The sequence below is a fragment of the Medicago truncatula genome, chromosome 1 (assembly GCF_003473485.1).
Source record: "Medicago truncatula cultivar Jemalong A17 chromosome 1, MtrunA17r5.0-ANR, whole genome shotgun sequence".
Taxonomy (NCBI): domain Eukaryota; kingdom Viridiplantae; phylum Streptophyta; class Magnoliopsida; order Fabales; family Fabaceae; genus Medicago; species Medicago truncatula.
The window spans coordinates 13,680,440-13,707,560 of NC_053042.1; the positions used below are offsets into that span (position 1 = coordinate 13,680,440).

The window sequence follows — 27,121 nt, forward strand, 5'->3', positions numbered from 1 at the left end:
ATTTCTGTTTTATTAATTTGAGTTAAATAAGTTTTTGATCTCCATAAATATAATCAATTTTGTTTTTAATCTTTATAACAAAAATTGATATATTTTGGTTTGTATAAATAATTTCAGCATGTAGTATTTATCATGTTAAATTAAAATTTATTTAGTAATACTTAAACTTTAAACATTTTAATGATCTTGCAGGAAATGGATGGTTTCAATGAAATTTGCCCGACATTCTTATAGATAGATAAAAGAGAAAAGGAGAATGTTAACCAGTGCTCTGGAGCATTGGTTAAGAATCAAATAAAATAAGTTTTTATTAAAAAGTAATGTAATTATTACTTGATAAAAAATGACAGTTTATATTTCCAAGATATAAATTCTATTTATAGATTTTTTAACCAGTACCCCGAAGGCACCGGTTAACAAGACCCAATAGAAAATCATTAAATTCATACCAAGCAATGTGCACTTCATAGCTGTTTCCCATTTGTAATTTTGTCACGATTTTCATTTGTTGAAGATAAAAACTATCAGAGAGGGGGATGGAAGTTGCACCTAACAAAATTAATTTGCAATAAAGTTGCTATGAATTTGCAACTAACAAAATGTGCAATTATTAGAGTATGAATAATCAACTATAGTTAGTTGATAAGTAAACTAGAGTTAGTAGCTTGGTTAGAAGTTAGTTAAAGTTAGTTACACAACTAAACTCTATATATAGGAACACTCATGTATCATTTCATCATCTTTTATCAATCTATTCATTTCTATAATGAGTTTTTATGAGTATCTCCCACATGAGTACTCTTAATTTTGCTTTCTTGCTGATCACTATGATCTTTATTCTTGAGATTCCTTTATCACTGATGGCAATCATGAATCATGTGCTCCACTTGCAGTAGCAGACGATAACAGTACTACACTGATTGCATTGAATTATTATGTTTTGTGTTCATATTCACGTATCTAATGAGTCAAGTCAAGTCAATGCCCAAACAAAAGATACATTTGCTCCAACATAGTTCTTCAATACCTGAAACCCATCTCTAAGTTTATTGCTCTTAGCTTAAACAAAAAATACCTTTGCTCATTATCTTCCATTTTTCATTCTTGAATTAATCTCTTACTATTTCTGTAATATTAATTTTTCTTTCAGTTTTTTGCTATTTAATTCCCATTCCTACTGCAAAAACAAAACAAAAAGCCAAAAACCAAAACTCAAAAATAGTGAACAAAAGTTATCTCATATATATTCGCTGCATTTTTAATTTCCTATCAGTCTGTTCATTTCAAAGATCGAAGTTTCTTCAACAAGTGGTATGCATTAATTTGTTTTCCTTCACTAATCAACTAAAATTTTGCAATTTGTGATTGAAGTTTGTTTTAATATTTTGCAATTTGGTTTTAATTTGTTTTCCTTCACTAATTTGTTTTCTTTTCAGATCATTTAGTTTTTTCCTTTCGAAGCCAATTTGCATCGGTCCTCACAATCCAGCATGTAAGAGGTCAATATCTTCAAAAAGAAGAATGATATTTCAACAACCATTTAAGAACGATAACTTCTTTTTTCTTTTTTTATTATAGTAAAAAAGCAATATAATACAAATGAAGGGAAGGTTTAAGGACATAATGCAACTATGAGAGAAATAGTTGTCAAAAATTTATTATAAAATGGTTGTAAAAATATAATTTCTTCTTCAAAAAATATGAATAGGTATAATAATATACTTCCCCTTCGGTCTTTTTTTTTTAAAACAAAACAAATGAGTCAACAAAATCCGATATATTTAGTCTAGATTATGAACCAAATACATCAATTTTAATTGACAAATTTATCTCTTATAAAAAAGACCGAAAGGGAGTAATTAAACTTGATATAATTAAATGTCATCATGACTTATCTAAACTAGTAGAAATATTGCATAATATATACATGGGTTGATGTTTGAATTCTTTGACACCCATTTATTCAATTTATGAGTTGAGTTTTTAGTCTCTAGATTAATTGGAAGGGAAAAAAAGTAATATATTAGTTTGATATTTGTTAGGATTTGTTTTCCTGAGCCCCGTTTTATTTGAGCTTATTTTGAAATTATGAAAAATAGTTTGTGTAAATAAATAAGATTTTATTTTAATTTATAAGCTCTCCTTAACGAAAATTGTATCTTCTTAAACATTTTTTTTCTTCATAAACTACCTTAAACACTTATAAATAATACATAAAATTTATTTATTTGCATAAGTTGTTTTATATAAACTCTAAAATAAGCTAAATTCAAACGAAAATGTGTTGTGAGTTGATGTAAAATGAATGAATTTTAGTTTTTCTTATGATAAATTTTTTACTTTATTGGGTGACGAGAATGAATAATTGAGGGTGTCATAAAAAAGGGTGTCTAACATGAGTTGGAATTCTCTTCATTTTTATCTATGATATTCATGAAATGATAGTACCAAAAAAAAATGAAATGATAATAAAACACACAATATTTGACACAAGTACAACACTATATACAACGGTTCACTTATACTGTATTTTTATATTTTAATTTTGCAATTTGTGATTGAAGTTTGTTTTAATATTTTGCTATTGTTGTTCTTTGCAGATCATTTAGTTTTTTCATTTCAAAGCCAATTTGCATCGGTCTTCATAATCCAGCAGGTAAATGTCATCGGGACTTAAATCTTATGGTAAAAATATTCTATAATACATAAATGAGTTGATGTTTGAATTATTGGTTACTCACTTATTTATGAGGTGAGTTTTAGTACTAGATGTGTTGTGAGTTCATGTAAAATGAATGAATTTGAGTAAATAGGTAATTACCCTCTTGAAATTGTAAGTTTCGTCAATTACTTCCCTGAAATTAACAAAACTTCAATTACCCCCCTGAAATTTCATAACGTTAATCAATTTACCCCCTCCGTCAAATTTTTCTGTTAGTGAACATGACGTTTTGCAAATACCCCCCTTTGCACTTATGTGCAAAATACCCCCAAACTTAAAAATTTATATTAATTTTTTCTTAAAAACAAACAATTAATAGTTAAATTTTAAAACTAACTATTTTTTTTTTTTTTGAAAAAATCAAAATGAAATTATATAACACACCAAACAGTAATATCCAAGCACAAGGTGTGCCTAGGATATCACTAATAAATACAAGAGTTTAAAGAACACAACAAACAGAGGATTACACTAGTTAGTCAACCCCAAACAAGCAAAAGGATCGGACCACCATCTCTGCGTACCATAAACAAACACAACCTTTTTAGCTTTCAGCCACCCCAAAGATAACAATTTAATAACCTTATCTAACAATTGAGGGACAATATTAATTGAATTATTGAAAAGACGGTTGTTACGTTCACTCCACAAAACCCAAGCACACAACAGCCAAATAAGCTGCAAGAATGATCTTTTTGCTTTACCAACACCTGGCAAATGAGTAAACTGCACCAGATGATCTGTAATGATGTTAGGGTCCACTCCTGAAAAACCAATCCAATCACGCACCTGCTGCCATAAAGATGCAAATGTAGTACAAGATAAAAATAAATGACCAGCTGTCTCCACGTGACCACAACCAGAAACACATAAGATATCATCTGCGGGGACAACACCACGAATCGTCAGATTAGCTTTCGTTGGTAATCGATCTCTGATAACCTGCCACGCAAAAACTGAAACCTTCAAAGGAACCTGAGGATGCCACACTAACTCAAAGGGTAATCCCATCTGAGAATCATCCCCATTTGTCAACAAATCATAGGCACCACTCACAGAGTACCCCTCTGCAGTATCTGGAAGCCACTCCAAAAAATCTAAAACATTAGGAACCAAAGAGATATCAAATAATAACGCCCTACACTCCTCTAGTAAAAGCTCCTCCCAAGCCCACAATCTACGCCTCCAACTCCACCTCTCCCCATCCTGCTCCGTACCCAAAGAGAACAAAGAGGCCACCGTAATGGTTTTATTCTCTGCTAAGTCAAACAAGTGGGGAAACCGCACACAAAGCGGAGTACCTCCAATCCACCTATGCGACCAGAACAACGTCGTCGAACCATCTCCCACCCTCTGTCTAACACTATCACCGAACCACCCTCCACCTTGGGAAAACTACATGCATATATACATCAAAATAGGCTTCAAAATGGGGAAAAATGTGTATTTTTTAAAGTGAGAATAATGAGATGATTTGTGGATTAATTTCAAAGGTAAAAAATATATGTCTAAGTGTTTGACATTTCTCAATAAGTGTTCCTCTATACATACCGATCACATATTTCATTTGCTGATGATTTGTGTCTTTTTTACATAAATATTGCTTAATATGCTATATATGATATATCGGTCTGATTGTATTGTGGTGTGAGCTAGATTATATACGATGAATGATTGTCCCTGCCTGAAGCACAAACAAGAAGTTAGAATGAAGTTTTCTATAAAGTGTGTAAACAAGAACAAATCATATGAAAATATTGGGGGTTGTGTAGTTTAAATGGTTTGAGTAAATTGTTGAAGGAGTTGGAGGAGTTAAAAGACTAAGATGGTGAAGGAGAAAATATAAATTTAAAACTGGTTATTAATTTGTCCATAAACCCCTAAAAATAATAATTTGTCTATTAGAAATAATCATTATTGTCACGTTAAAAATACACATTTTTCTCTATTTTAATGTATATATGCATGTAGTTTTTCCAAACTCCAAAATTAATAGTTAGCTTTAATATTTAATCTTAATTGTTTGTCTTTAAGAAAAAAATAATATAAATTTTTAACTTTGGGGGGCATTTTGCACATAAGTGTAAAACTTCAGGAGGGGTATTTGCAAAACGTCATGTTCACTAACAGAAAAATTTGACGGAGGGGGTAAATTGATCAATGTTGTGAAATTTCAGGGGGGTAATTGAAGTTTTGTTAATTTCAGGGGGGTAATTGACGAAACTTACAATTTCAGGGGGGTAATTGCCTATTTACTCTAATGAATTTTGGTTTTACTTACAGTAATTTTTTTATTTTGTTGGGTGACGTGAATTAATAATTGAGAGTGTGTTAAAAAAGTGTGTCTCGAGTTAGGATCTTTCCATTTTTTTCTTTTTATTATTATAGTTTTGAAAGTTTTTTAAGTGTATTACTCCCTTATCTTGTTTTAATTGTCACTTTAACATTTTATTTAAGGTTAATAGTGTTTTTCACCTCTATAATATATATCATTTTCGGTTTTCGCCCCTATAAAATTTTCAGTTTGATTAGTGTCCTCGCGTAAAAAAAAAATTTCTTCGGAAAACACCCTTAATAGGCCATTTTCAGAATTTTTTTCAAAAAATTTTGGTTTTTTAATGGCTTATTAAGGGTGTTTTCCGGAATCACTACAAGAAAAAAAATGTGTTTTGCGACCTTTAAAATTGCTGATTACGACTGTTAGAAGGGTTGCAAATGTACATTTGCGACTGTTCGCCAACAGTCGCGGATGTTGGGGTCGCAACAGTCATTTGCGACCCTTAATAGAACATTCGCTCCAACCGTCGCAAATGCTATTGCGACAGTTCCTGACAGTCGCAAATTAGGTGGTTTAATCTAAATTAAATGGACTTGCGACCCCTCACAACAGTCGCAAATGTTTAATTTTTAAAAATAAAAAAATTGAATGGGCCATTTGCAACCCTTCACAACAGTCGCAAATGTTTAGTTTTTTTTTTAAAAAAAATAAATAATTAATGGGGCAATTTTTGTTGACAATTTAAATAAATATATTAAAAAAATACTTAAAATACAAAAATATATAACTAAAAATATCTAAATCCCATAAATATAATTCTTTCAATATTAACAATCAAAACAACAGATAAAGTACAATACTAATGGCTAGACGTTCAAAACAATTGTATCATAATTAAAACCCAATACAAATATCTAGGCATCCCTTTAGTCATGTTGCTCCATTAGTCGTAGCTAGAAGTACTTATGTTTAATCTATTCAACTAAAAAAAAAGTCAAATTGTTTTCATATAGAAAAAAGGATGAAAGGCTAATTTGACACTTACCTTTGCTACCCAAAAGGATATTCAGACTACCATCGATCTAAATTAAACACTTCTTGCAGCAGGAACACAAATATAAGTAACTATGGATAACCTAAGTAAAATATAGACTGGGTATCAGATATGATAAAAAGGGAAAAAAAATGTGAGATTGAAAATTAACCATCTGAGATTCAAATTCAGATTCAGAAACTCATAAAATTGAAAATGAACATTCAAAATCATAGAATGAGTATCATATTCAAACTTTGAAATTAATCATCTCAATGCATAAAATCGAAAAATAGTATCAGAATCTTACCGAAAGTTCCGCCGTAGCCAAGTTCTTGCAAACCCTAAACCTTGGGCGTGATGAGATTGCAAGAGAATATACCTTTGACCATGAATAGTTTGAAGCCCCGAACTCGTTTAGATCTAGATCATTTGGTTGAATCTCAATCTCACCTTGAACCGTGTTTCATGGATTCAAAGGGTTTGTGAGATTAGGGATTTGGGGGTTTTGTGAATGAGAGGGAAATTTTGGGGTTTTCTCTACGATATATGGGGGATTTTTTACTTTTTTTTTTAGATTTGGGAGATTTTTGATAATGAGAATGAAACGTTAGATCTAGATCTGTGCGCGCAAGCATAACAAAGGAGAAGGAGGAAGCTATACGATATATGATATGATTAGTAAAAACAATGTATAAGTAAAAAATGATGCAGCTGTTCTGAAAAAAGTTCGCATGAACCGTCGTAGATATTACATTGCGACTGTTTTGTTTGAACTGTCACAAATGTAGTGTAGCAAAATTACAAATTTCTTGTAGTGAATTTTTTTTTTACGAAGATGCAAATCAAACCGAAAATTTTATAAGGGCGAAAAACGGAAATGATATATATTATATTACAAGGGTGAAAAAACGATTAACCCTTTTATTTATGTCTCAATAATTGTCGCTTTAATATTTATTGTTCTTTTCCACTTTTTTTTTTTTTTTTTTTGAAGGAAGGAAGGAAGTGTTCTTTTCCACTTATATACCTTTATTTAATGAATTCCACTCCACTAACTATAATTAATAAAAATATTTTAGTAAACTATATTAATTTTGTAATTGAAATCGTCTAACCTAATTATTTCTTTATGAACCAGCACAACTCTAAAACGACTTTAAATGAGATGAAGGAGTATACACTAAAATATTGGACCTATCAAATATTTATATGTCAAAAACTTTGATAATGAAACAAATGAAGTATAAAATGGAGAGGCTCTCCGTCCCCTAGCATTTCTTTTTACACATAACAATCATTTTAATTTTTTTTATGATGATCATGATATTCATAACCATTTGAACATACACCCTCCTTTCCTTTTTAAGTGTCGTTTTAGAATTTTAACAAAAAAATAAAAATGTATTTTTGCACACTTTTTTCCTATTGTACCCTCAATTTAATCTACGAATAATTTCTTTTTTTTTTTGCACACATTTTATCTTTCCAATAAATTTAATATGTAACAAACAATTTTTAGTGACTACTCTCTTTCTCCAACAAATTCCTATATTTTTACGCGCTTTATCTTTCTCTCATAACAAACAATTTTCAATTTTCTAAATATTATGCATATCTCTTGAAATTTTTTAACAAGTACTACTAATGTTATTTATAGAATATTACTACTCATGTTATTTATAGAATATGATCAAGATAAGGGTGAGAATGGCAAGTATGATTCCCATATTGTCTGGAGTTGACCATATGATAAGGGTGAGAATGGCAAGTATGATTCCCATATGTAACAAACAATTTTTAGTTACTACTCTCTTTCTCCAACAAATTCCTATATTTTTACGCGCTTTATCTTTCTTTCATAACAAACAATTTTCAATTTTCTAAATATTATGCATATCTCTTGAAAAATTTTAACAAGTGCTACTCATGTTATTTATAGAATTTTAACTCTTCATGGAACTATTATCATAGATAACAAAATTTTGTTTAAATTTGAAGATGACAAGAAACAAATTTTGTTTTAAAACAAACTTTAATTTTCAAATATATAGCATTAATTAATTTTATTGAAAATTATAAGAATAATTGACAAATCATACCCTTAAAATACCAAAACGACAGTTAAAAAGGAACGGAGGGAGTACTATTTATTCACACATACTTCCTCTGATCACTATTATAACCGGTCACTATTATAAGTAAAATCAATTTATTAGGTTTATTAGATAATTTAAATAGACCAGATACATCAGTTATTCAATCAATCTAAAAAGTTATTTTTTGTTTATAATAATTATCAGAGAATATATATATATATATATATATATATATATATATATATATATATATATATATATATATAGAGAGAGAGAGAGAGAGAGAGAGAGAGGAAGATTAAATAATATATATTTTAAAATTATTATATATTTTTTGTGTGTACTGCATCCAGAATGATTTATCTAAATAATAGTGGCCATGGAAATTAATTGGATTTTTTTTTGAAGAAGATGGAAATTAATTGGATTTAAGAGGGGTTGAAGTTACATAGAACAACTTACTGAGTTAATTTACTACAGAGTCAAAAGGGCTTGAGCCTTGAAGTTTCTCTTCCTAAGAATGCATCTACTAAGAGTCTAGTCCAATTCCTAAGAATGCATCTCATGAATTTCTCTTCCTAAGATTTCTTTAAGTTTCTCTTCCTAAGAGTCTAGTCCAATTCCTAAAACCCATCTCAGAGCTTATTGCTTTTGAACATAAACAAAAAAGAGCTTTGATCATTGTCTTTCAGATTTGACTCTTTAATCTCTTAGTATTTTTGTTTTATTAATTTGTCTTTCACTTCTTTGCTATTTTCCCATTCCTATGGGAAAAAAACAACTCAAAAATAGAAGTGATGGAAAGTTATCTCTTATTTTCTGCATCTTTAATTTGTACCGCACTATGAAGTGATTGGCTTCAGCTTAATTTGTTAATTTCAAAGGTTGGAGTGGTTAGAGGTACTCAAAAATAGTGATGGAAAGTTATCTCATATATATATATATATATATATATATATATATATATATATATATATATATATATATATATATTTTGCATTTTATGATTTAAGTTTGTTTTAATATTTTGTTGTTTTCGTTCTTTGCAGATCATTCAGTTTCAAAGGTTATCTCATATATTCTGTTCCATTCAAAGGTTGGAGTTTCTTCCTTCCAAAAAAAAAAAGTTGGAGTTTCTTGAACAAGTAGGTACGCATTAATTTGTTCTATTTCACTAATAGTTTTTAATTTAAGAGGGTTCATGTTCTTAAAAAATGATCAACATACCTTTTGATCATTCTTTTTTTTTTGTAATTTAATCTATCTGTTCAAATATTATAACAAAATAATAACCGGTTTTCTTGACGCGTAAGTATGGTGATTAATCTGACACAAATTGTTAGTAAAATCTCTCTAAAAGTTTTAACCCCATTTAGCGAAAACTCATTCTAACAGTTAATGCCGCTGCATGTCCAAACCCGAGTTCGAACCTGAGACTTTTCCTTATGTAACCTACCGTAATTAGTATCTTTGACCCAATAGATATCCCTTTGGGTCTGCTATGAAACTAATTTTTGAGTTGGCAACAATTCATCTAGTTTTTTTTGTTAGAGGGTTTGGCTACCTCTCAAATGGGCGACTCTAGGAATCAAACACACAGTTCTTCTGCTCGAGATAGTCATGTTGCCGATTCTCCCACCATAATATTGGTCGAACTCAATTCCTTGGCTAAGCATCTTTGATTAATTAAGACATTTTATAATTAGAAATTTTATCTTTAAATTTTGTTAGAGGTCTTGCTAACCCGTGCCCTAGGGACAAAGGTTAATGAATTTAGGGTAGTGTTAACTTGTGCTGTAACACCCCATCCCAAAATATAATTTATTTAATAAAATATACACACATCAGAGTAATAATTCCAAATGGGCATGTCACACTTCATTTTCAAATTTCCTTAAATAGAAATATAAACTATTTAAATAACCTTCATCAATAATATTATTAATCTGCAGCGGAATAATTGGATTTAAGCAGCAACATTAACTGTCTAAACTTCCATAAAACATCTTGGCATAAAAAGCCTCAACCAGAATAATCCGACAATCATAGGGCTACAACAGCATTATCCAAAATTTGATACATAGGAATGAAAGAAAAACAATAAAATCTCATCCCACGTATCAGAGCCCTAGACACTTTGAGCCACCACCTACTACTCAGGATCACCTGCAAGTTACCCATAGGAAGGGCAACATTTCCAAGCAGAAGGGGTGAGATTCTCAATCAATAAAAATAATATATAAAAACATCAATTGAAAATCTAACACCTTACAACATCAAGGATTATTCAATAAGCATAGGTATTTCACAATCAACAACAATCATCCAAATATAGAATTCAATCAGCAATTGCAACTCATGATATGACACGACACACCCCCCCCCCCCCCCCCCCCCCCCTAATACTCCTCAATAATGCAACTATGCTTGTGGTACCATAATTCAGGACCGTGACCCACACCGCTGTCGAATGGTTAAAGCATTCTCAACAGGACCTAAGTCCTCACCGCTTTGAACAACTAGTGTTCCACCACTTTGAACGACAAGGCGTTCCAGAGCCGAAGCTCTCCCACTTGATGTTTATGCAACTACCCAACCTGTGTATATCTACATACAACTCAACTATTACATATATTTCATATGACTTACTACTCCACAGCTCAACAATCCAGAACATACACAATTATTTATAATTATGCACACACATCAATCACATTCCACATGTTATATATATATATATATATATATATATATATATATATATATATATATTCACTTGTTTTCATACACCATCATCTCCAACATTTACTAACACCAATCAATCCAATCACTGGCTTGTTCTAATAGGATTCGGTTACCTACACCAAGGTTATACTAGTTAAAGAGGAAGTTATAGAATGCTCAAGAAGTCCCCTCATGCACTAAGTAATAGTTCAGAAAAGGCTGACTAAGACTCACTTCGCTTAAGCGACGGCTAGTTCGCTTAAGCGACCAGCTTACAGTAGGTCTGGGTTCAGTTCGCTTACGGGTCGCTCACGGTTCGATTGAGCGAACTTTGGACAGAATCAAAATGGTTTTTCGCTCACGGGGTCGCTTACCATTCGCTTAAGCGAATTCTTGGCAGAATCATACTTAATTTTCGCTTACCAGTTCGCTCACGGTTCGCTTAAGCGAACGGGTAAAATCGCATTCTGGGCAGTTTACTTGAATGCTCGCTTAAGAGACGGCTGCTTCGCTTAAGCGACCAATCATCTGGGCAGTGCAAAAACCTACGATTTCAAACCTCTTCTCACTCCAAAAACCCAATTTTAATCCCCCAATTACCCACAATGTTTTCCAGCAGATGTTTACAGGTCCTATATACAACTAAGCATCTAAGGGAACACAAACAGCCATTAACAACAACAATTACAGATCATTCCACCATCATACACAAATTCATCAATTCATCCAATCACTCATAAATTTCAATCAATTTATGATCACAGCAACAACAAGATTAAGTTTTCATTCTGAACATTATATTACAAGAGAATTAACATGATCATTACCCATTTCCCTTCATAATCCTCATCAAACCCTAACCCTCAATTTATTTTCCAAAACTATGCAATTAGGTCAATTTCAGGAATTATAGATTATGATTATTGAGAGATAGTCTCACCCTTACCTTAGTTTTGCAAAAAATAAGACAGCAAGGATCGGTTCTAGGCTCTCCTCTCTTGTTCTTGCTCTTCTTCTCCCTTTTCTCCCAAAGCTAGTTTTCTTACGTAAAAACGTTTTGACTGTTTTTCCTTCTTTCTTAACCTCTTTCTTAACTGCCTTGAATTCTATTAATTCCCCTTAATTTTAATAAATTCTAATTAACTCCCTAATCTCTAAAATAATATTAATTTCCACTTATTTTAGTTATTATTATAATAAACTATATAATAAAATGCACACACCATATAAATCACCAAAAATCATATAAAATCACATATGAGACTCTAAACAAATCAAAATAAAATAAAATAATAACTAGGGCGTTACATGTGCCCTTAAGGCACATGTTAAGAAACCCAAAAGAAGAAATATTCTCTAAAATTTTGTGCATTTAATTGATTAAAAACTTAGAGATTAAATACAATGCACACATTCCAATAAATTATTTCTTGAATCATTAACTTGTGCCTTGAGGGCACGATTTAATATTTCCCATGAATTTATCATTAGAAATTTTATCTTGAAATATTTTGACTTTTGATTAGGCAATATTACACCATTTTTATAAAAAGGTTACTTGTTTTGGTTCTTTAACCAATGCTCGGGACACTATTTAACATTCTCCTTTTTTTAAGGGAACATTCTCCTTTTTATTTTACATGTTGTTTACTTACATCTTTAATTTTCTATTTTTTTATTAAAGAATGCTTATACCTTTATTTTTTTATTGGCTGTCAAGATTGGTTACACACGATTGTAATGAAATTCAATTTGCACAGTCTACCTTTATTATTGGATTTTATTGTCTACATTTTTCTAATTCTATCATCTGATCTATTTATTAATTGCAGTTTTTCATTTAAAATAAGAGTAATGTGTTAATGTTCTCACATTTTCAAATGTTGCCCTTGTTTCTTTTGCCCTTATCCATAAATAGTATCTGTTTACTTTCACTTTCAGATTTTGACTCAAGTCATAAGGAAGAGCAGAAGAAAAAAAAAATCAATGGAAATTTTAATTTCGATTGTTGGAAAAATAGCAGAATATACCGTTGTGCCTATTGGACGTCAAGCAAAATACTTGATATTCTACAATGGTAACTTCAAGACGTTAAAGGATCATGTTGGAGACCTTGAAGCTGCAAGAGATAGAGTGCTCCATTCAGTTGAAAGAGAAAGGGGAAATGGTAGAGAAATTGAAGAAGATGTTCTGAATTGGTTGGAGAAAGTGGACGGGGTCATTAAAGAGGCGAATCAGCTTCAAAACGATTCTCGCAATGCAAATGTTAGGTGCTCACCGTGGTCATTCCCAAATTTAATTTTGCGTCATCAACTAAGTAGGAATGCCACAAAAATTGCAAATAATGTTGTTGAAGTTCAAGGGAAAGAAAAGTTTAATTCATTTGGTCACCTTCCCCCTCTAGATGTAGTAGCCTCCTCCTCCTCAACAAGAGATGGTGAAATGTATGACACAAGAGAGTCACTAAAGAAGGACATTGTGAAGGCTTTAGGAGATTCTACTTCATGCAACATTGGGATCTATGGGTTGGGTGGGGTGGGCAAGACCACTCTAGTGGAGAAAGTTGCTCAAATAGCCAAGGAAAATAAATTGTTCGATAAAGTGGTTAAGGCAGAAGTATCGAAAAAACCAGACATTAGAAGAATTCAAGGGGAGATTGCAGATTTCTTGGGTCTGCGATTTGAAGAGGAGAGTATTCCCGGCAGAGCAGAACGCCTTAGACAAAGAATCAAGATGGAGAGAAGTGTCCTTATCATTCTAGATAACATATGGACCGTACTTGATTTGAAAGAAACGGGGATACCAGTTGGTGATGAACATAATGGTTGCAAATTGTTGATGACAAGTAGAAATCAAGATGTGTTGCTGCAAATGGATGTCCCAAAGGATTTCACTTTCAAAGTTGAACTTATGAGTGAAAATGAGTCATGGAGATTGTTTCAATTTATGGCAGGGGATGTGGTTAAAGATAGCAATTTGAAAGATCTACCATTTCAAGTGGCCAGAAAATGTGCAGGTTTGCCTCTTAGGGTAGTGACAGTAGCGTGTGCAATGAAAAATAAGAAGGATGTCCGATCATGGAAATATGCATTAAGGAAATTGGAAAGTCATGACTCATTAGATGTGTTAACTTATTCTGCTTTAGAATTGAGTTATGACTCATTGGATAGTGATGAAATGAGGGACCTTTTCTTGCTTTTTTCTTTACTTCCAGGTAATGATGTATTGTACTTTCTGAAAGTTGCAATGGGTCTAGACATATTAAAACATGTTAATACCGTTGATGATGCAAGAAATAGACTTTACACAATGATCGAATCATTGGAGGCATCTTGTCTTTTGCTTGAAGTTAAAGTAGATGGAAAGATCCAAATGCATGACTTTGTTTGTGAGTTTGCTATCTCCATAGCATGCAGGGACAAACATGTATTTCTAATGAAACAACGAGATGATCAGGAATGGCCAACCAATGCTTTTTTACAAAGGTGCACACATATTGTTGTAAATCACTGTCATATGCACGAGCTTCCTCAAACAATTGATTGTCCTAACATTAAGTTTTTCTGTTTGGCTAGTGGGAATCGTTCTTTAAAAATCCCAGATGATTATTTTGAGGGTATGGGAAGCCTTAGAGTGCTAGATTTAACATGTCTGAACTTGTCTTCATTACCCACTTTGTTTCAGTTCCTAACCGATCTTCAAACATTGTGTTTGAATTTCTGCGTTTTGGAAAATATGGATGCAATAGAAGCTTTAAAAAATTTGAAAATTCTTTGCCTCTGGAATTCTTCAATGATCAAGTTGCCAAGACAAATAGGGCAACTGACTCAATTGAGAATGCTTGATTTGAGAAGTTCAGGAATAGATGTAATCCCTCACAACATTATATCAAGCTTGACTAAATTGGAGGAGTTGTACATGGGAAATACCTCTATTAATTGGGAAGATGTGAGTTCAACGGTTCATAATGAAAATGCTAGTCTTTCCGAGCTTCGAAAACTACCCAAATTGACAGCTCTAGAATTACAAATTCGTGAGACTTGGATGCTGCCAAGGGACTTGCAATTGGTGTTTGAGAAGCTGGAAAGATATAAAATAGCTATTGGAGATGTATGGGACTGGTCTGACATCAAGGATGGAACCTTAAAAACATTGATGCTCAAACTTGGTACAAACATACATTTGGAGCATGGAATTAAAGCATTGATTAAAGGTGTTGAGAATTTGTATTTGGATGATGTAGATGGAATTCAAAATGTGCTTTATCAACTAAATGGAGAAGGATTTCCATTTCTGAAACATCTCCACATTCAAAATAATGCCAACCTGAAGCACATTGTTGACTATAAAGAGAGGAATCAAATCCATATGTCCTTTCCCATCTTGGAAACACTAGTACTTCTTAATCTTAAAAACTTGGAGCATATATGTCATGGTCAACCTTCAGTTGCTTCTTTTGGAAGTCTCAGTGTTATCAAAGTAAAAAATTGCGTCCAGTTAAAGTATCTTTTCTCCTTTACAATGGTGAAAGGACTTTCTCACCTTTGTAAGATTGAAGTTTGTGATTGCAATTCTATGAAGGAGATAGTGTTCAGAGACAACAATTCAAGTGCTAATAATGATATCACTGATGAAAAAATCGAGTTTCTTCAATTGCGTTCTTTGATTTTAGAACATTTGGAGACACTTGATAATTTCGCCTCTGATTATTTGACACATCTTAGAAGTAAGGAAAAGTATCAAGGTGTAGAGCCTTATGCTTCTACTACACCATTTTTCAATGCTCAGGTATGCTATTTTGTTTTTAGCTTCTTTAGATACAGATGATATAATTTTTAATTTTGTGATATGTACAAGCAGATTGATTCATGAATAAATTTGTTTAGAGAAGAAAGAAAAAACAATTGAGTAAATGAACAAGATTAATATTTTCTGTTCAAAAAACTATAATGCTTATTTTTTCCACGAAACTACAATAGATGTGATAATAAAAGTCATTTAAAAAATTATAAGTATACTATTAGTTATAAGTTAGTTTTTATTCTTAAAAAAAAAAAAAATCTAAATAGATTCTTTTACTTGAAGACTTCATACTGTTTCATAGTTTTTACTTTTTAATTAGTTATACGTGGTGAGGCTTAAGTTACCCTCTCATGATATCAACCAATCAAAATGTAATATACATAGGTAACATTAAATGTCAAATAAATGAGTAGATTTTTTCTAAAAATAAAAGAGTCAATCTTAATTTTTTTTTTTTGAAGGAGAGTTAATCTTAATCATAAGGTAACTTTTAATACTTTTAATTTTTATTTAATTTTTTTTTGAAACAACAAATGATTTAATTTTTTTTTTTATATTAAGGTGTTCAATCTTAATTAATTTACACTACAAGACTTATAACAAATAAAATTTTACATCAAATTTCTTTCTTCTGGATGTCCTTAAATTCATCATTTACATTCATAAAATTTCTTCCATTCTAGAACCCCGAGCGTGAGAACAAAAATATCTCCTTCTTTCAAACTTCTTCTTATTTATTCTTCCATATTGATCAATTTTTGTTTCTTTTTCATTCTTCTTTCCATTTTGATTGTTCAATTTTGTCATTCCAAATTGCCGCAATTTCCAATTATCGTGAGAATTGTCGTTGTTTCTAGAACCGTGTCAGGTATCGTGATTTTTTTATTTATTTAAGCAGCCAACCTAATAAAATCTGTTAACACGCATAGATCTGTCTCACTATCAGCAAAAGTCTTTAAGTCCAAATAAAAGAACAAAAGCCTCATCACATAATCATTTCAGCAGCAACCAAAAAAATGCTAGCAAACTCCCACAACATCACAACGGCAACACCTGCTAGCAGCCCTCAAAGTACAACGGATGATTTACTCAATTGTTATAATTAACTACCTCACAACCAAGAAAAATCAAGTCATCATACCTGACGTTGTACTGAAAATAACGGCAATTCTCACGATATTTGAAATCATGACGATTCTCACAAAAATTGAAAAATGCGGCAGTTGGAAACGACAAAATTGAACAATCAAAATAGGAGGAATAAATTTTATGAATATAACTGATAAATTTAAGGACATTCAGATGAAAGAAATTTGATGTGAAATTTTAATTGTTCTAAGCCAGTCCTGTAGTGTAAATTAATTAAGATTGAACACCTAAATATAATTAAGGCAATATTACACTATGGGTCCTTTATCTTATTTATTTGTAACACTTTGGTCCTTTGTCTTTATTTTTTTCCGTTTAGGTCCTTTATCTCTCTTAAAAGCACATGTACATCTTTTTTTGCATTTTTTTATTAAAAAATACATAATTTTATTTTTAAAAATATACTTTTATTAAAACTGAAAAAAAATTCAAAAATATGATGAAGGTGTTCATCTTCTTCCTTTGAATCTTCATCATCTTCTTTAAATAAAATAAAAAAATTCTACTAAAATATATCTCCAAATATCGTGAATTAATGTTATATTCACCTCAAATCTTATTTTAAACACAAAAATCAAAATATTAATTTCACAAATGTTGTAAGGCAGATGGTGGAGGCTTAGTCACCGGCGGAAGGGTTAGGCTTTACGAAAGTTAAGATTGTTTTGGAAACAACAAAATTGATGTGCAAAGCTGCTATCAATTTTGGGGGGTTATTTTTCTGTCGGACTTGAATATTGAGTTAGAAAATAATCATAATAATAATAATATACAGCGTGACAATTTATATAACTAATTTTTTTTTTTTGTGATGAAATTAAATCTCTTTCTCTATAGGGGTTTGATTTTTGTGTTAAAAAGAAGATTTGAGGTGAATATAACATTAATTCATGATATTTGGAGATATATTTGTGTATAAATTTTTTTTGATTCAATGAAGATGATGAAGATTCAAAGGAAGAAGATGAAGATCTTCATCATATTTCTGAATTTGTTTCATTTTTAATAAAAAGATATTTTAAAAAATAAAATTATGTATTTTTTTTAATAAAAAAAATGAGAAAAAGGATGTATAAGTGCTTTTATAAGAGCTAAAAAACCTAAGCGGAAAAAAATAAAGATAAAGGACCCAAGTGTAACAAATAAATAAGATAAATGATCTCTAATGTAATCATGTCTATAATTAAATAAAAATTAAAAGTATTAAAAGTTATCTTATGATTAAAATTGATTCTTTTTTTAGAAAAAAAATTGACTCATTTATGACATTTAATGTTGCCAATGTATATTACATTTTGATTGGTTGATATCATGGGAGGGTAAAATACCCTCTAAATAAGAGAGGGTAATCTAGAAAAAACCGTTATACGTTGTTTCAATGTTTCATATTATAAGAGTAATGATTTCTGTTGATTTGTTTTTATGTAGGTTGAGTTTCCTAATTTGGATACCCTTAAATTGAGCTCACTTCTCAATTTGAATAAAATATGGGATGACAATCATCAATCAATGTGCAACTTGACTAGCTTGATTGTGGATGATTGTGTTGGATTGAAGTATTTATTTCTCTCTACTTTGGTTGAAAGTTTTATGAACCTCAAACACCTTGAAATAAGTAATTGTCCTATGATGGAAGAGATTATAGCTAAAGAAGACAGAAACAATGCATTGAAAGAGGTATGGTAATTCTATTATAGGAAACATCCAATTAATTTTAAACTTGCAATTTAAATAACTATTTATACTAATAGTGGTTATTTATGATTTCATAGGTTCATTTTTTGAAATTAGAGAAAATCATACTGAAGGATATGGACAACTTGAAGTCAATATGGCATCGCCAATTTAAAACATCAAAGCTGTTGGAAGTGAACAATTGTAAGAAAATTGTGGTGGTTTTTCCATCTTCAGTGCAAAACACATATAAGGAGCTAGAGAAGTTGGAGGTTACAAAATGTGCTTTAGTTGAAGAGATATTTGAATTGAATTTCAATGAAAACAACAGTGAAGAGGTTAAGACACATTTGAAAGAAGTTACTATTGATGGATTGTCAAATCTGAAAAAGATATGGAATAGAAATCCTGATGGAATTCTTAGTTTTCAAAATCTAATAAATGTACAATTGAAACATTGTTCAAACTTGGAGTATTTATTACCATTCTCCGTAGCCACTCGTTGCTCACAGCTTAAGGAACTTGATATAGGATGTTGTGGGAACATGAAGCAAATTGTTGCAGAGGAGAAAGAATCTAGCATGAATGAAGCTCCCATATTTGAGTTTAATCAACTAACTACTTTACGGCTTTACAACTCAAATAAACTCAATGGTTTCTATGCTGGAAATCATACTCTGCTATGTCCATCTTTGAAGAAATTTAGTGTTACCAAATGCGCAAAGTTGAATTTGTTCAGAACTCTGTCGACAAAAAACTCAAATTTTCAAGATGATAAACTCTCTGTTTCAACTAAACAACCACTTTTCATTGCTGAAGAGGTATGCATATAATTAAACATTATGTTATTCTTTTTTTTTTTAAAAGTTGGTGTTATTCTTTTGAAATAACAGTTGTATTCGTTTATAAATTTGGAAAAATATAAGACAACTCAAAAAATAAGTATTCATTTATAAAATAAGTGTTATTACCAAACAATTATTACAGTTGTCTTCATTTATAAATCTAGAACAATTTAAGACAACCAAAAACTTTATAAAAATACAAAGCCTGTTTAATGTCAAAAGTTATTCAAATATTTTACATCATAGATTTACTTGATAATTTCTATGACAAAAATAACAACTACTAACAATGGCATTTAAAAAAATTGATAATTTCCATAAATTGATATATGTAAGCTCAAAAGAAATTGAAAAAGTAGAGATATTGGCAAAAATTAAAAAGACAAATTTTAGTCAATAGTAATTATTGTTTGACACAATAATATTTTTTTAATTCTTTTACATTGCTGTTTAAATATAATTTAGGTGATTCCAAACTTGGAGATGTTGAAGATGCCACGGGCGGATGCTGACATGATATTGCAAACCCAAAACTCAAGTGCCCTCTTTAGCAAAATGATTTGGATTAGCTTTAGTAGCTATAACACTGAAGATGCTACATTTCCTTATTGGTTTCTTGAAAATGTGCATACTCTTGAGACACTAGTTGTTGAGTGGAGTTGCTTCAAGAAGATATTTCAAGATAAAGGAGAAATAACTGAGAAGACTCATACACAAATAAAAAATCTGATATTGCATGAATTGCCTAAACTTCAACATATATGTGAGGAAGGATCCCAAATTGACCCAGTTCTTGAGTTCCTTGAATGCTTAGAGGTTCTTAGTTGTTCTAGTCTGACAAATTTGATGCCTTCCTCTGTCACCCTTAATCATTTGACACAGTTGGAGATAATAAAATGCAATGGACTAAAATATTTAATCACAACTCCTACTGCGCAAAGTTTGGACAAACTCACAGTGTTGAAGATAAAAGATTGTAATTCACTTGAAGAAGTAATTACTGGATTAGAAAATGGTGACATTGCTTTTATAAGTTTACAAATTTTGAAATTGGAATGTTTGCCAAGGCTCATCAAATTTTCCTCTAGTAAGTGTTTCATGAAGTTTCCATTGTTGGTGGAAGTAATTGTGATTGAATGTCCTCGCATGAAGAGTTTTTCAACGGGAAACACAAGTACACCAACTCTTCAAAAAGTTAAAATTGCAGAAAATAATTCAGAATGGCTTTGGAAGGGAAATCTAAACAATACAATATACAACATGTTTGAAAAAAAGGTATGCTTGATTTTACCACTTTATTTCTTGTGTAAAATATCATGATTTGCTTATCTATTATTGTAATTTTTTTCTTCTTTGGATGCATAATAGTCGATTTTGAATTTACAATGTAATATAATTTTTTTCTTGGTCAAGTAGTCTAGTGGTTAGAGCTCACAAATTTTAAATGTGGAAAAATGGGGTGTCCAAGATTCGAACCCCGCCCCTGCATATAATATGCAATATCTCTACCAACTGAACTAAGCTCGCGAGGATAAATGTTATAAACTTTGTTCAAAAACAACTAAGTATATTGCAATATATTCTAAAAAAGAAATAAAGCAAAAGAGATTTAAATATCAAAAGAAAAAAAATGACTTACTTTTTCCACCTTATGTCATTCTCGCGCGCCCTGTGCTTTTACCAAAAATGCCCTTGTGCAATTTGGATTTTAAAATCCGAATTGGTAAAAACTCATTTTTTTTCACCCTAAACACCGAACTATATCAGTACAAATTTTAAACATGTTTGTGACATGGATAGTCATTTTAAGGACAATATTAATCTTTCTAACTCATGGATAGTCATTTTAGGTCATTGTTAGTTGTTCTTAGTCATTTTAACTCTCATGAATCACACGCTTAATTCATTGCCAATACATACTAACTATTCAGTTGACCCATCCAATGTTTACTTAGGCTTTGTTTGGGAGTTTGGAGGGGAGGGGAGGGGAAGGAAAGTCTTTGGAGGGAGAGAAATATAGGAGAAAATTGATAAATTTTTTACATTTTTTGAAAGACTATTTTTTTTTAGAGAGTGATAGATTAATTCTTATGATTAATTTATTTTTAATTTTCCTAATTTTATGGCCAAGGCCAAGTTTCGGAGAAATCTGATCAAGTAACCCGAAAATCAAATTTTTGACTAAGAACGGCTAACAATGACCTAAAATGACTATCCATGAGTTAGGAAGATTAATATTGTCTTTAAAATGACTATCTATGTTACAAACATGTTCAAAATTTGTGCTGGTACAGTTCATATTATATAATCTTCTGAGTTCGGATTATATAATCCTAACTGTTTTTTTCCGTTGAAAAATTGTGTTTAGGAGGTGTTCGACCTTTTTTGACTACCCTGAGCAAAAGGTTATGTGGTATAACCAACTTGATCACAATGTGTTGTTTTCTAATTTGTAACAAACCCTGACTCTTATGAGCTAATTTCTAACAAACTGGTAACAAAATTTATAACAAACTAAAAATTAAATGTGATTAATCACTAATTGTGATTATATCACAAAGTAACTTGAATTAAAACAAACTAATAGTTCGAACCTCAGACACCCTACTTCTCCACATTTAAAAATGTGTGAACTCTAACCACTAAGCTACTTGATAAAAAAAAAAACAATACGTAAGTGAGAAAATTAAAAAGTTTTCAACTTATGTTAGATTAGATATTGTATGACCATTCAAAGTTATCTGATTTCACAAATACTTCTGAAAAAACTATGGTGGCAATAAAATACATAAATGTAACACAACAAATAAGTAAACCATGCAATTTTTTGGGAAGAAAATAACAGAAGCAATACATCTAAGTAACACAAAACTTTAGTGAGTTTCACACTTTGAGCTTTTCAAAGAAAGATACGAAAATAAAAAAGAGCTTCAAATTAGCAAATAATAATCAAATGAAATAAAAATAAACTCAGATTTCAAAAATTAATAAAAAAAAAAAAAGAAACATGTTCAGGTTGCATGATCATTTTATGAATATTAATGCATAATTAAAGATTGCTTAAATGCAATTTTGATTTATTAATTTGAATGATCAGGTTGCATTTGGTAAATTCAAGTACTTAGCCTTATCTGACTATCCTGAGCTAAAGGATGTGTGGTATGGCCAACTTCATTGCAATGTGTTCTGCAATTTGAAACATCTTGTCGTGGAAAGGTGTGATTTTTTATCACATGTACTTTTTCCATCAAATGTAATGCAAGTGCTACAGACATTGGAAGAACTAGAAGTAAAAGATTGTGATTCATTAGAAGCAGTGTTTGATGTGAAAGGTATGAAGTCACAAGAAATATTGATAAAACAAAGCACTCAATTGAAAAGATTGAGTTTGTCTACTTTACCCAAATTGAAGCACATATGGAATGAGGATCCTCATGAAAATATCAGCTTTGGAAACTTACACAAGGTGGATATTTCTATGTGTCAAAGCTTGTTATATGTCTTTCCATATTCACTATGCCCAAATCTTGGACATCTTGAAATGCTTGAGATAAGTTCTTGCGGAGTCAAGGAAATTGTTGCAATGGAAGAAACTGTAACAATGGAAATTCAATTTAATTTCCCCCAATTGAAAATCATGGCATTGCGTCGTTTGTCAAATCTCAAGAGTTTCTATCAAGGAAAGCATACTTTAGATTGCCCTTTATTGAAGACTTTTAATGTATATCGTTGTGAAGCATTAAGAATGTTTTCTTTCAACAATTCAGACTTGCAACAGCCTTACTCGGTTGATGAAAACCAGGACATGCTGTTCCAACAACCCCTGTTTTGTATTGAAAAGGTAAACCCCACCATATCTACACCGTTTTTCTTTAGTTTTATGTTTCATATTTATTTTGTTTTTGAACGTTTGATTTTTCAGTTGAGCCCCAACCTGGAGGAATTGGCAGTAAATGGCACGGATATGTTGGGGATATTGAATGGTTGTCATCAAGAAAATATATTTCATAAAGTTGAATTTCTTCGTTTGCAACTGTTTGATGAAACTCCTACTATTTTTATGAATGACTTTCACATAATATTTCCTAATCTTAAAGAATTTCAAGTCCGTAATAGTTCCTTTGAAATATTGTTCCCCACTAAAGGAGCCACTGATCATCTCAATATGAAAATTTCAAAGCAAATGAGAATGTTGATGCTTTTTGAATTGGAAAAGCTCGAGTTTATATGGCATGAAGACTTTCCATTGGATCATCCTCTGCTGCAACATCTTGAAAGCTTACTTGTATTCAATTGTCCAAGTTTGATAAGCTTGGTACCATCGTCTACATCTTTCACAAATTTAACCAAGTTGGAAGTGGACGACTGCAAAGAGCTGATCTATTTGATAACATCTTCAACAGCTAAAAGCCTAGTTCAACTCAAAACATTAATAATAATGAATTGTGAGAAGATGTTGGATGTTGTGAAGATTGATGAAGAAAAAGGAGAGGAAGACATCATATTTGAAAACTTGGAATACTTGAAACTTACTTCTTTGTCAAGTTTGAGAAGCTTCTGCTATGGGAAACAAGTATTCATATTCCCATCTTTGCTTTTTTTCATTGTTAAAGGATGTCCTCAAATGAAGAGATTCTCATCACAAGTCACAGTGGCACCATACCTGACACGAATTCAAGTTGAAGAAAATAATATGCTATGGAAAGGTGACCTTAACACAACTATTGAACAACTCTTCATAGATAAGGTACATAATATCATTGTTATAATTTATTTATTTATTTTACTTATTACTCCTATAATTTTCGAGGCCCATATGTTAATTTGGTGAATGTTTGGACAGTGACAATGAAATTAGTTCTGGATTTCACTTATGAAAATATAAATAGCTATAAAGATCCTAATATATAAACTCATTAATTTGTTTTTGTTCGTTTTATGTTTAACACCGTGACTATTTTGACATTTACTCAAATTCAATTATGCTAAAATAAAATTATCTAATATGGAAGTGATTTAGCTTCTTTTCTATTTAAAAAATAATTCAATTTATATACGCTAGTGTAAAAAAAAATTACACGTGCATCCAGTCAAATCATACAATGTAGATATTTATTGAGATAATTTTGCAACTAACCTATAAAAGTGGCACTTTGAAATGATTTCATTTAATGCATAAAAATTGAGAGAGAGATATTGCCTACTGTATTTACATTGAATAATTTACTTTTATCTTTTAAAAAAACTAACAAAATGATAATCAAACTATATTTTTTTATTGTGAAAAATGAAACTAAATATACGTTAAATAACTTTAACATTTTGTCAGCAGGAAGTCCCACATTCTAACTAATATGTTGAATGAGACCATCATATCCTCTCATTTTTAAGGTACACAACATCAAATTCTCCTCTTTTCAAACATTTTTTTTTTCTCTACGAAATTATTCTTAATGTCATTTGATTGTGAAGTGTTTTGTTTATTATTGACTGAAAAAATTTGGGTTACATTTTATTTATTTTTCCTTGCCTTTCGAATCACTGGTTATTATTAAATTTTAAATATATTTTAGATGGACTAAAATATAGTTATTATTATGGTTTAAATAGGATGTTGTGTGTTCATAATAGAATTATGATGACATGAATGATAATGATGTTGTGTAATTTTCTATATGTTAGCATTGATGCTGAATATTGTGCAATGTGAGTGTGGATAATGTGAATATGTGTTGTGAATGATATGTATTTTGTTGAAATATCCATTGTGTCATATGTGAATTGAGATAACCCAATCTCTAGTAGATGATGGTGCTATATTTGGGGAGTGACTTAGGCCAACAAGGGAGAGAGGTTTATATTATGGTTAAAGACTCAATTAAAAGTTGTTTATGTGGCCATCATATAGGTAGAGTTTGACAAAATAAAGTGTTAATAAACATATACTAGTGGTGTATGATAGTTAGGGTCTACTTGTTAGATCACATGAGTACATTGGAGGGGAAATTTCTAAGTAGTTTAGTGGATAATTTCCTAACATAGTGAGGTTTCGTTCAACCATTGTGTATTTATCCGTGTCTCTTATATGAATTTTGGGCCGAGGCGAGCGAGCATATGAGGACATGAATGTGTTCACATCTTATAGGAGTAGAGTATCACGTTTCTTAACATGTGTTCATAGTTAGATGGTATCAAATGAAATAGAGGTGTAACAGGAATTGTACATGCAGTGTCTTGTTATTGAATGTGTATCCGTGTGAGAGTGAAAATGTGTCTCTTAGAAGATAACTTATACGTTGTGAAAGAATTGAATTGATGTTATTTATACGTGTTTGTCTAATCTGTTATTATATTTTATGAAACTTGATTACTCACTCAATTTGTATATGTGTGTTTTGCGCTTGTGATGATGTAGACGCACTGCAAGAAACATGTGAGGAGTAGTGCCAACAAGCTGCTTCTATTGGCATTTTGAAGACTTTCTTTTGTTTCCTTTTGATGTTGTTATTTGATTGGCTTGCATGTCAAGTACCTTGTATTGGAATTTTACTCATTGCTCTGGTAGGTGACGTCGAGAGATTATTTTAGTATATTACCTATTTGTTTAATTGTCAAATTAAACCATGACATTTTCGGACGGGTGTTTCCACGTGTTTGATATGGATCGCTCTTTTTGTTTGAAAAACTAGTTATAAACCCGTGCTTCGCACGGGTTGAATAAGTAAAAAATTTGTTTAAAAAAAAAGAGCAAATTAATGAATATTGCACAAACTCGGATATTCTAAATTAATCACTTTTACTGTATTTTAAAAAAAAAAAAAACTTTGTTTTTTTTAGGGATTAAAATAGAAAAATCTTTGTTATAAAGGAGAAATGAGCAAATTAAGGCAAATAGCCGCATTTTTCTAAGAAATTGTTGTCGTTCATAAATGTGAAAATCAAGTAGGAAAAGAGCATGTTCTATTTTGTTCAAGAGATTAGAAAAACAACATTATAATTAACATGATACTAATTGAAACCAATGAAAGAACCAACAATGTGCAGATTAACGTTACATAATAGTTAGGTTTATAAAAGAGACTGTAAGTGTCATAAACTAACCAAAAAGGGATTTTTGTCAATATTTACATCAGACAAAATGAAAAGAACAAATGACATCCCAAAGTCAAGATAGTTTACGATTACAGTCCAAAGCGATACGCCAAAATAGTAGAAGTTCAAATAGTTCAACAACAAAGATCTATTTTGGATCAACTCAAACGTGCAAGTTCTTCGATGACTTTTCGAGATCAAAGATGAGCTTACCACCTTCTTCCATCACACGTTTTCTGCAGAAAATTGAACCACTGCCAACCAAAGTATTTTTCATAGCTTGCTCTTTCGGCGGTAATGAGGCGACACTTATACTTTCTCTGTGTCTGGTCATCAATGAGAGTGATTGTTTTGCGCCTTTCTTTCAGAATTTTTCTTGACACCTCGTTTGGGAAATGCTAAACAGGAAAATAACTGCAATATTAGTCTAATGCATATTAACATGGATAAGATGTATTCGAATATAGTTACATATAATTTATAAAATGAAGGTAGCATAACTGATTTTAAGCTAAAGAAAATGTACCATGAAGTAGCATAACTAATTTATCTTCCTATAGAGTATAGATAAATGCATGCATGTGGATTATATGTACCCTGTTGGCCAATTAACATTGTTGAAACAGATGGAATTAAGCATCCCTCCCGCATGTGCATTTATAGCTAGCAGCATTTAACATTGATGTCTTCAAACATTTGGTG

General features: G+C 31.0%; 2 protein-coding genes and 1 long non-coding RNA gene across 4 annotated transcripts; 1 reads left to right on the forward strand and 2 right to left on the reverse strand.

Annotated features, from left to right (window-relative positions):
• Positions 1-1,104: 1,104 nt before the first annotated feature.
• LOC25479469 (uncharacterized) lies at positions 1,105-26,012 on the forward strand. 2 transcript variants are annotated; one of them, XM_039834181.1, is made up of 12 exons: positions 1,105-1,311; positions 1,437-1,492; positions 2,601-2,656; positions 9,182-9,281; positions 12,798-15,644; positions 18,237-18,485; positions 18,581-19,303; positions 19,793-20,602; positions 22,425-23,168; positions 23,250-24,074; positions 24,657-24,718; positions 25,743-26,012. In XM_039834181.1, exons 5-11 carry the CDS (start codon positions 12,843-12,845, stop codon positions 24,678-24,680), a joined length of 6,177 nt encoding a protein of 2,058 aa, XP_039690115.1. In that variant the 5' UTR covers positions 1,105-1,311; positions 1,437-1,492; positions 2,601-2,656; positions 9,182-9,281; positions 12,798-12,842; the 3' UTR covers positions 24,681-24,718; positions 25,743-26,012. The 2 variants fall into 2 exon arrangements, with proteins under 2 accessions (XP_039690115.1, XP_039690117.1); XM_039834183.1 differs by having other exon boundaries at positions 9,182-9,277.
• On the reverse strand, positions 3,194-4,065 carry LOC120578043 (uncharacterized). The gene is made up of 2 exons (XM_039830121.1): positions 4,024-4,065; positions 3,194-3,928 (listed from the first exon to the last, which is right to left on the reverse strand). Exons 1-2 carry the CDS (start codon positions 4,063-4,065, stop codon positions 3,194-3,196), a joined length of 777 nt encoding a protein of 258 aa, XP_039686055.1.
• LOC112418467 (uncharacterized) lies at positions 5,785-6,798 on the reverse strand. Its single transcript, XR_003008666.2, has 2 exons — positions 6,344-6,798; positions 5,785-6,136 (listed from the first exon to the last, which is right to left on the reverse strand). It is a non-coding gene; the product is annotated as an uncharacterized lncRNA (long non-coding RNA).
• Positions 26,013-27,121: the final 1,109 nt, after the last annotated feature.

Excerpts from the sequence above, each read along its gene's own strand:
- LOC25479469 (XM_039834181.1), top strand. The coding sequence starts at position 12,843 with ATGGAAATTTTAATTTCGATTGTTGGAAAAATAGCAGAATATACCGTT. Across the intron at positions 15,645-18,236 it reads CACCATTTTTCAATGCTCAG|GTTGAGTTTCCTAATTTGGA; the intron begins GTATGCTATTTT and ends GTTTTTATGTAG. Across the intron at positions 19,304-19,792 it reads CACTTTTCATTGCTGAAGAG|GTGATTCCAAACTTGGAGAT; the intron begins GTATGCATATAA and ends AATATAATTTAG.
- LOC120578043 (XM_039830121.1), bottom strand. The coding sequence starts at position 4,065 with ATGGTTCGACGACGTTGTTCTGGTCGCATAGGTGGATTGGAG. Across the intron at positions 3,929-4,023 it reads GTCGCATAGGTGGATTGGAG|GATGGGGAGAGGTGGAGTTG; the intron begins GTACTCCGCTTT and ends GGTACGGAGCAG.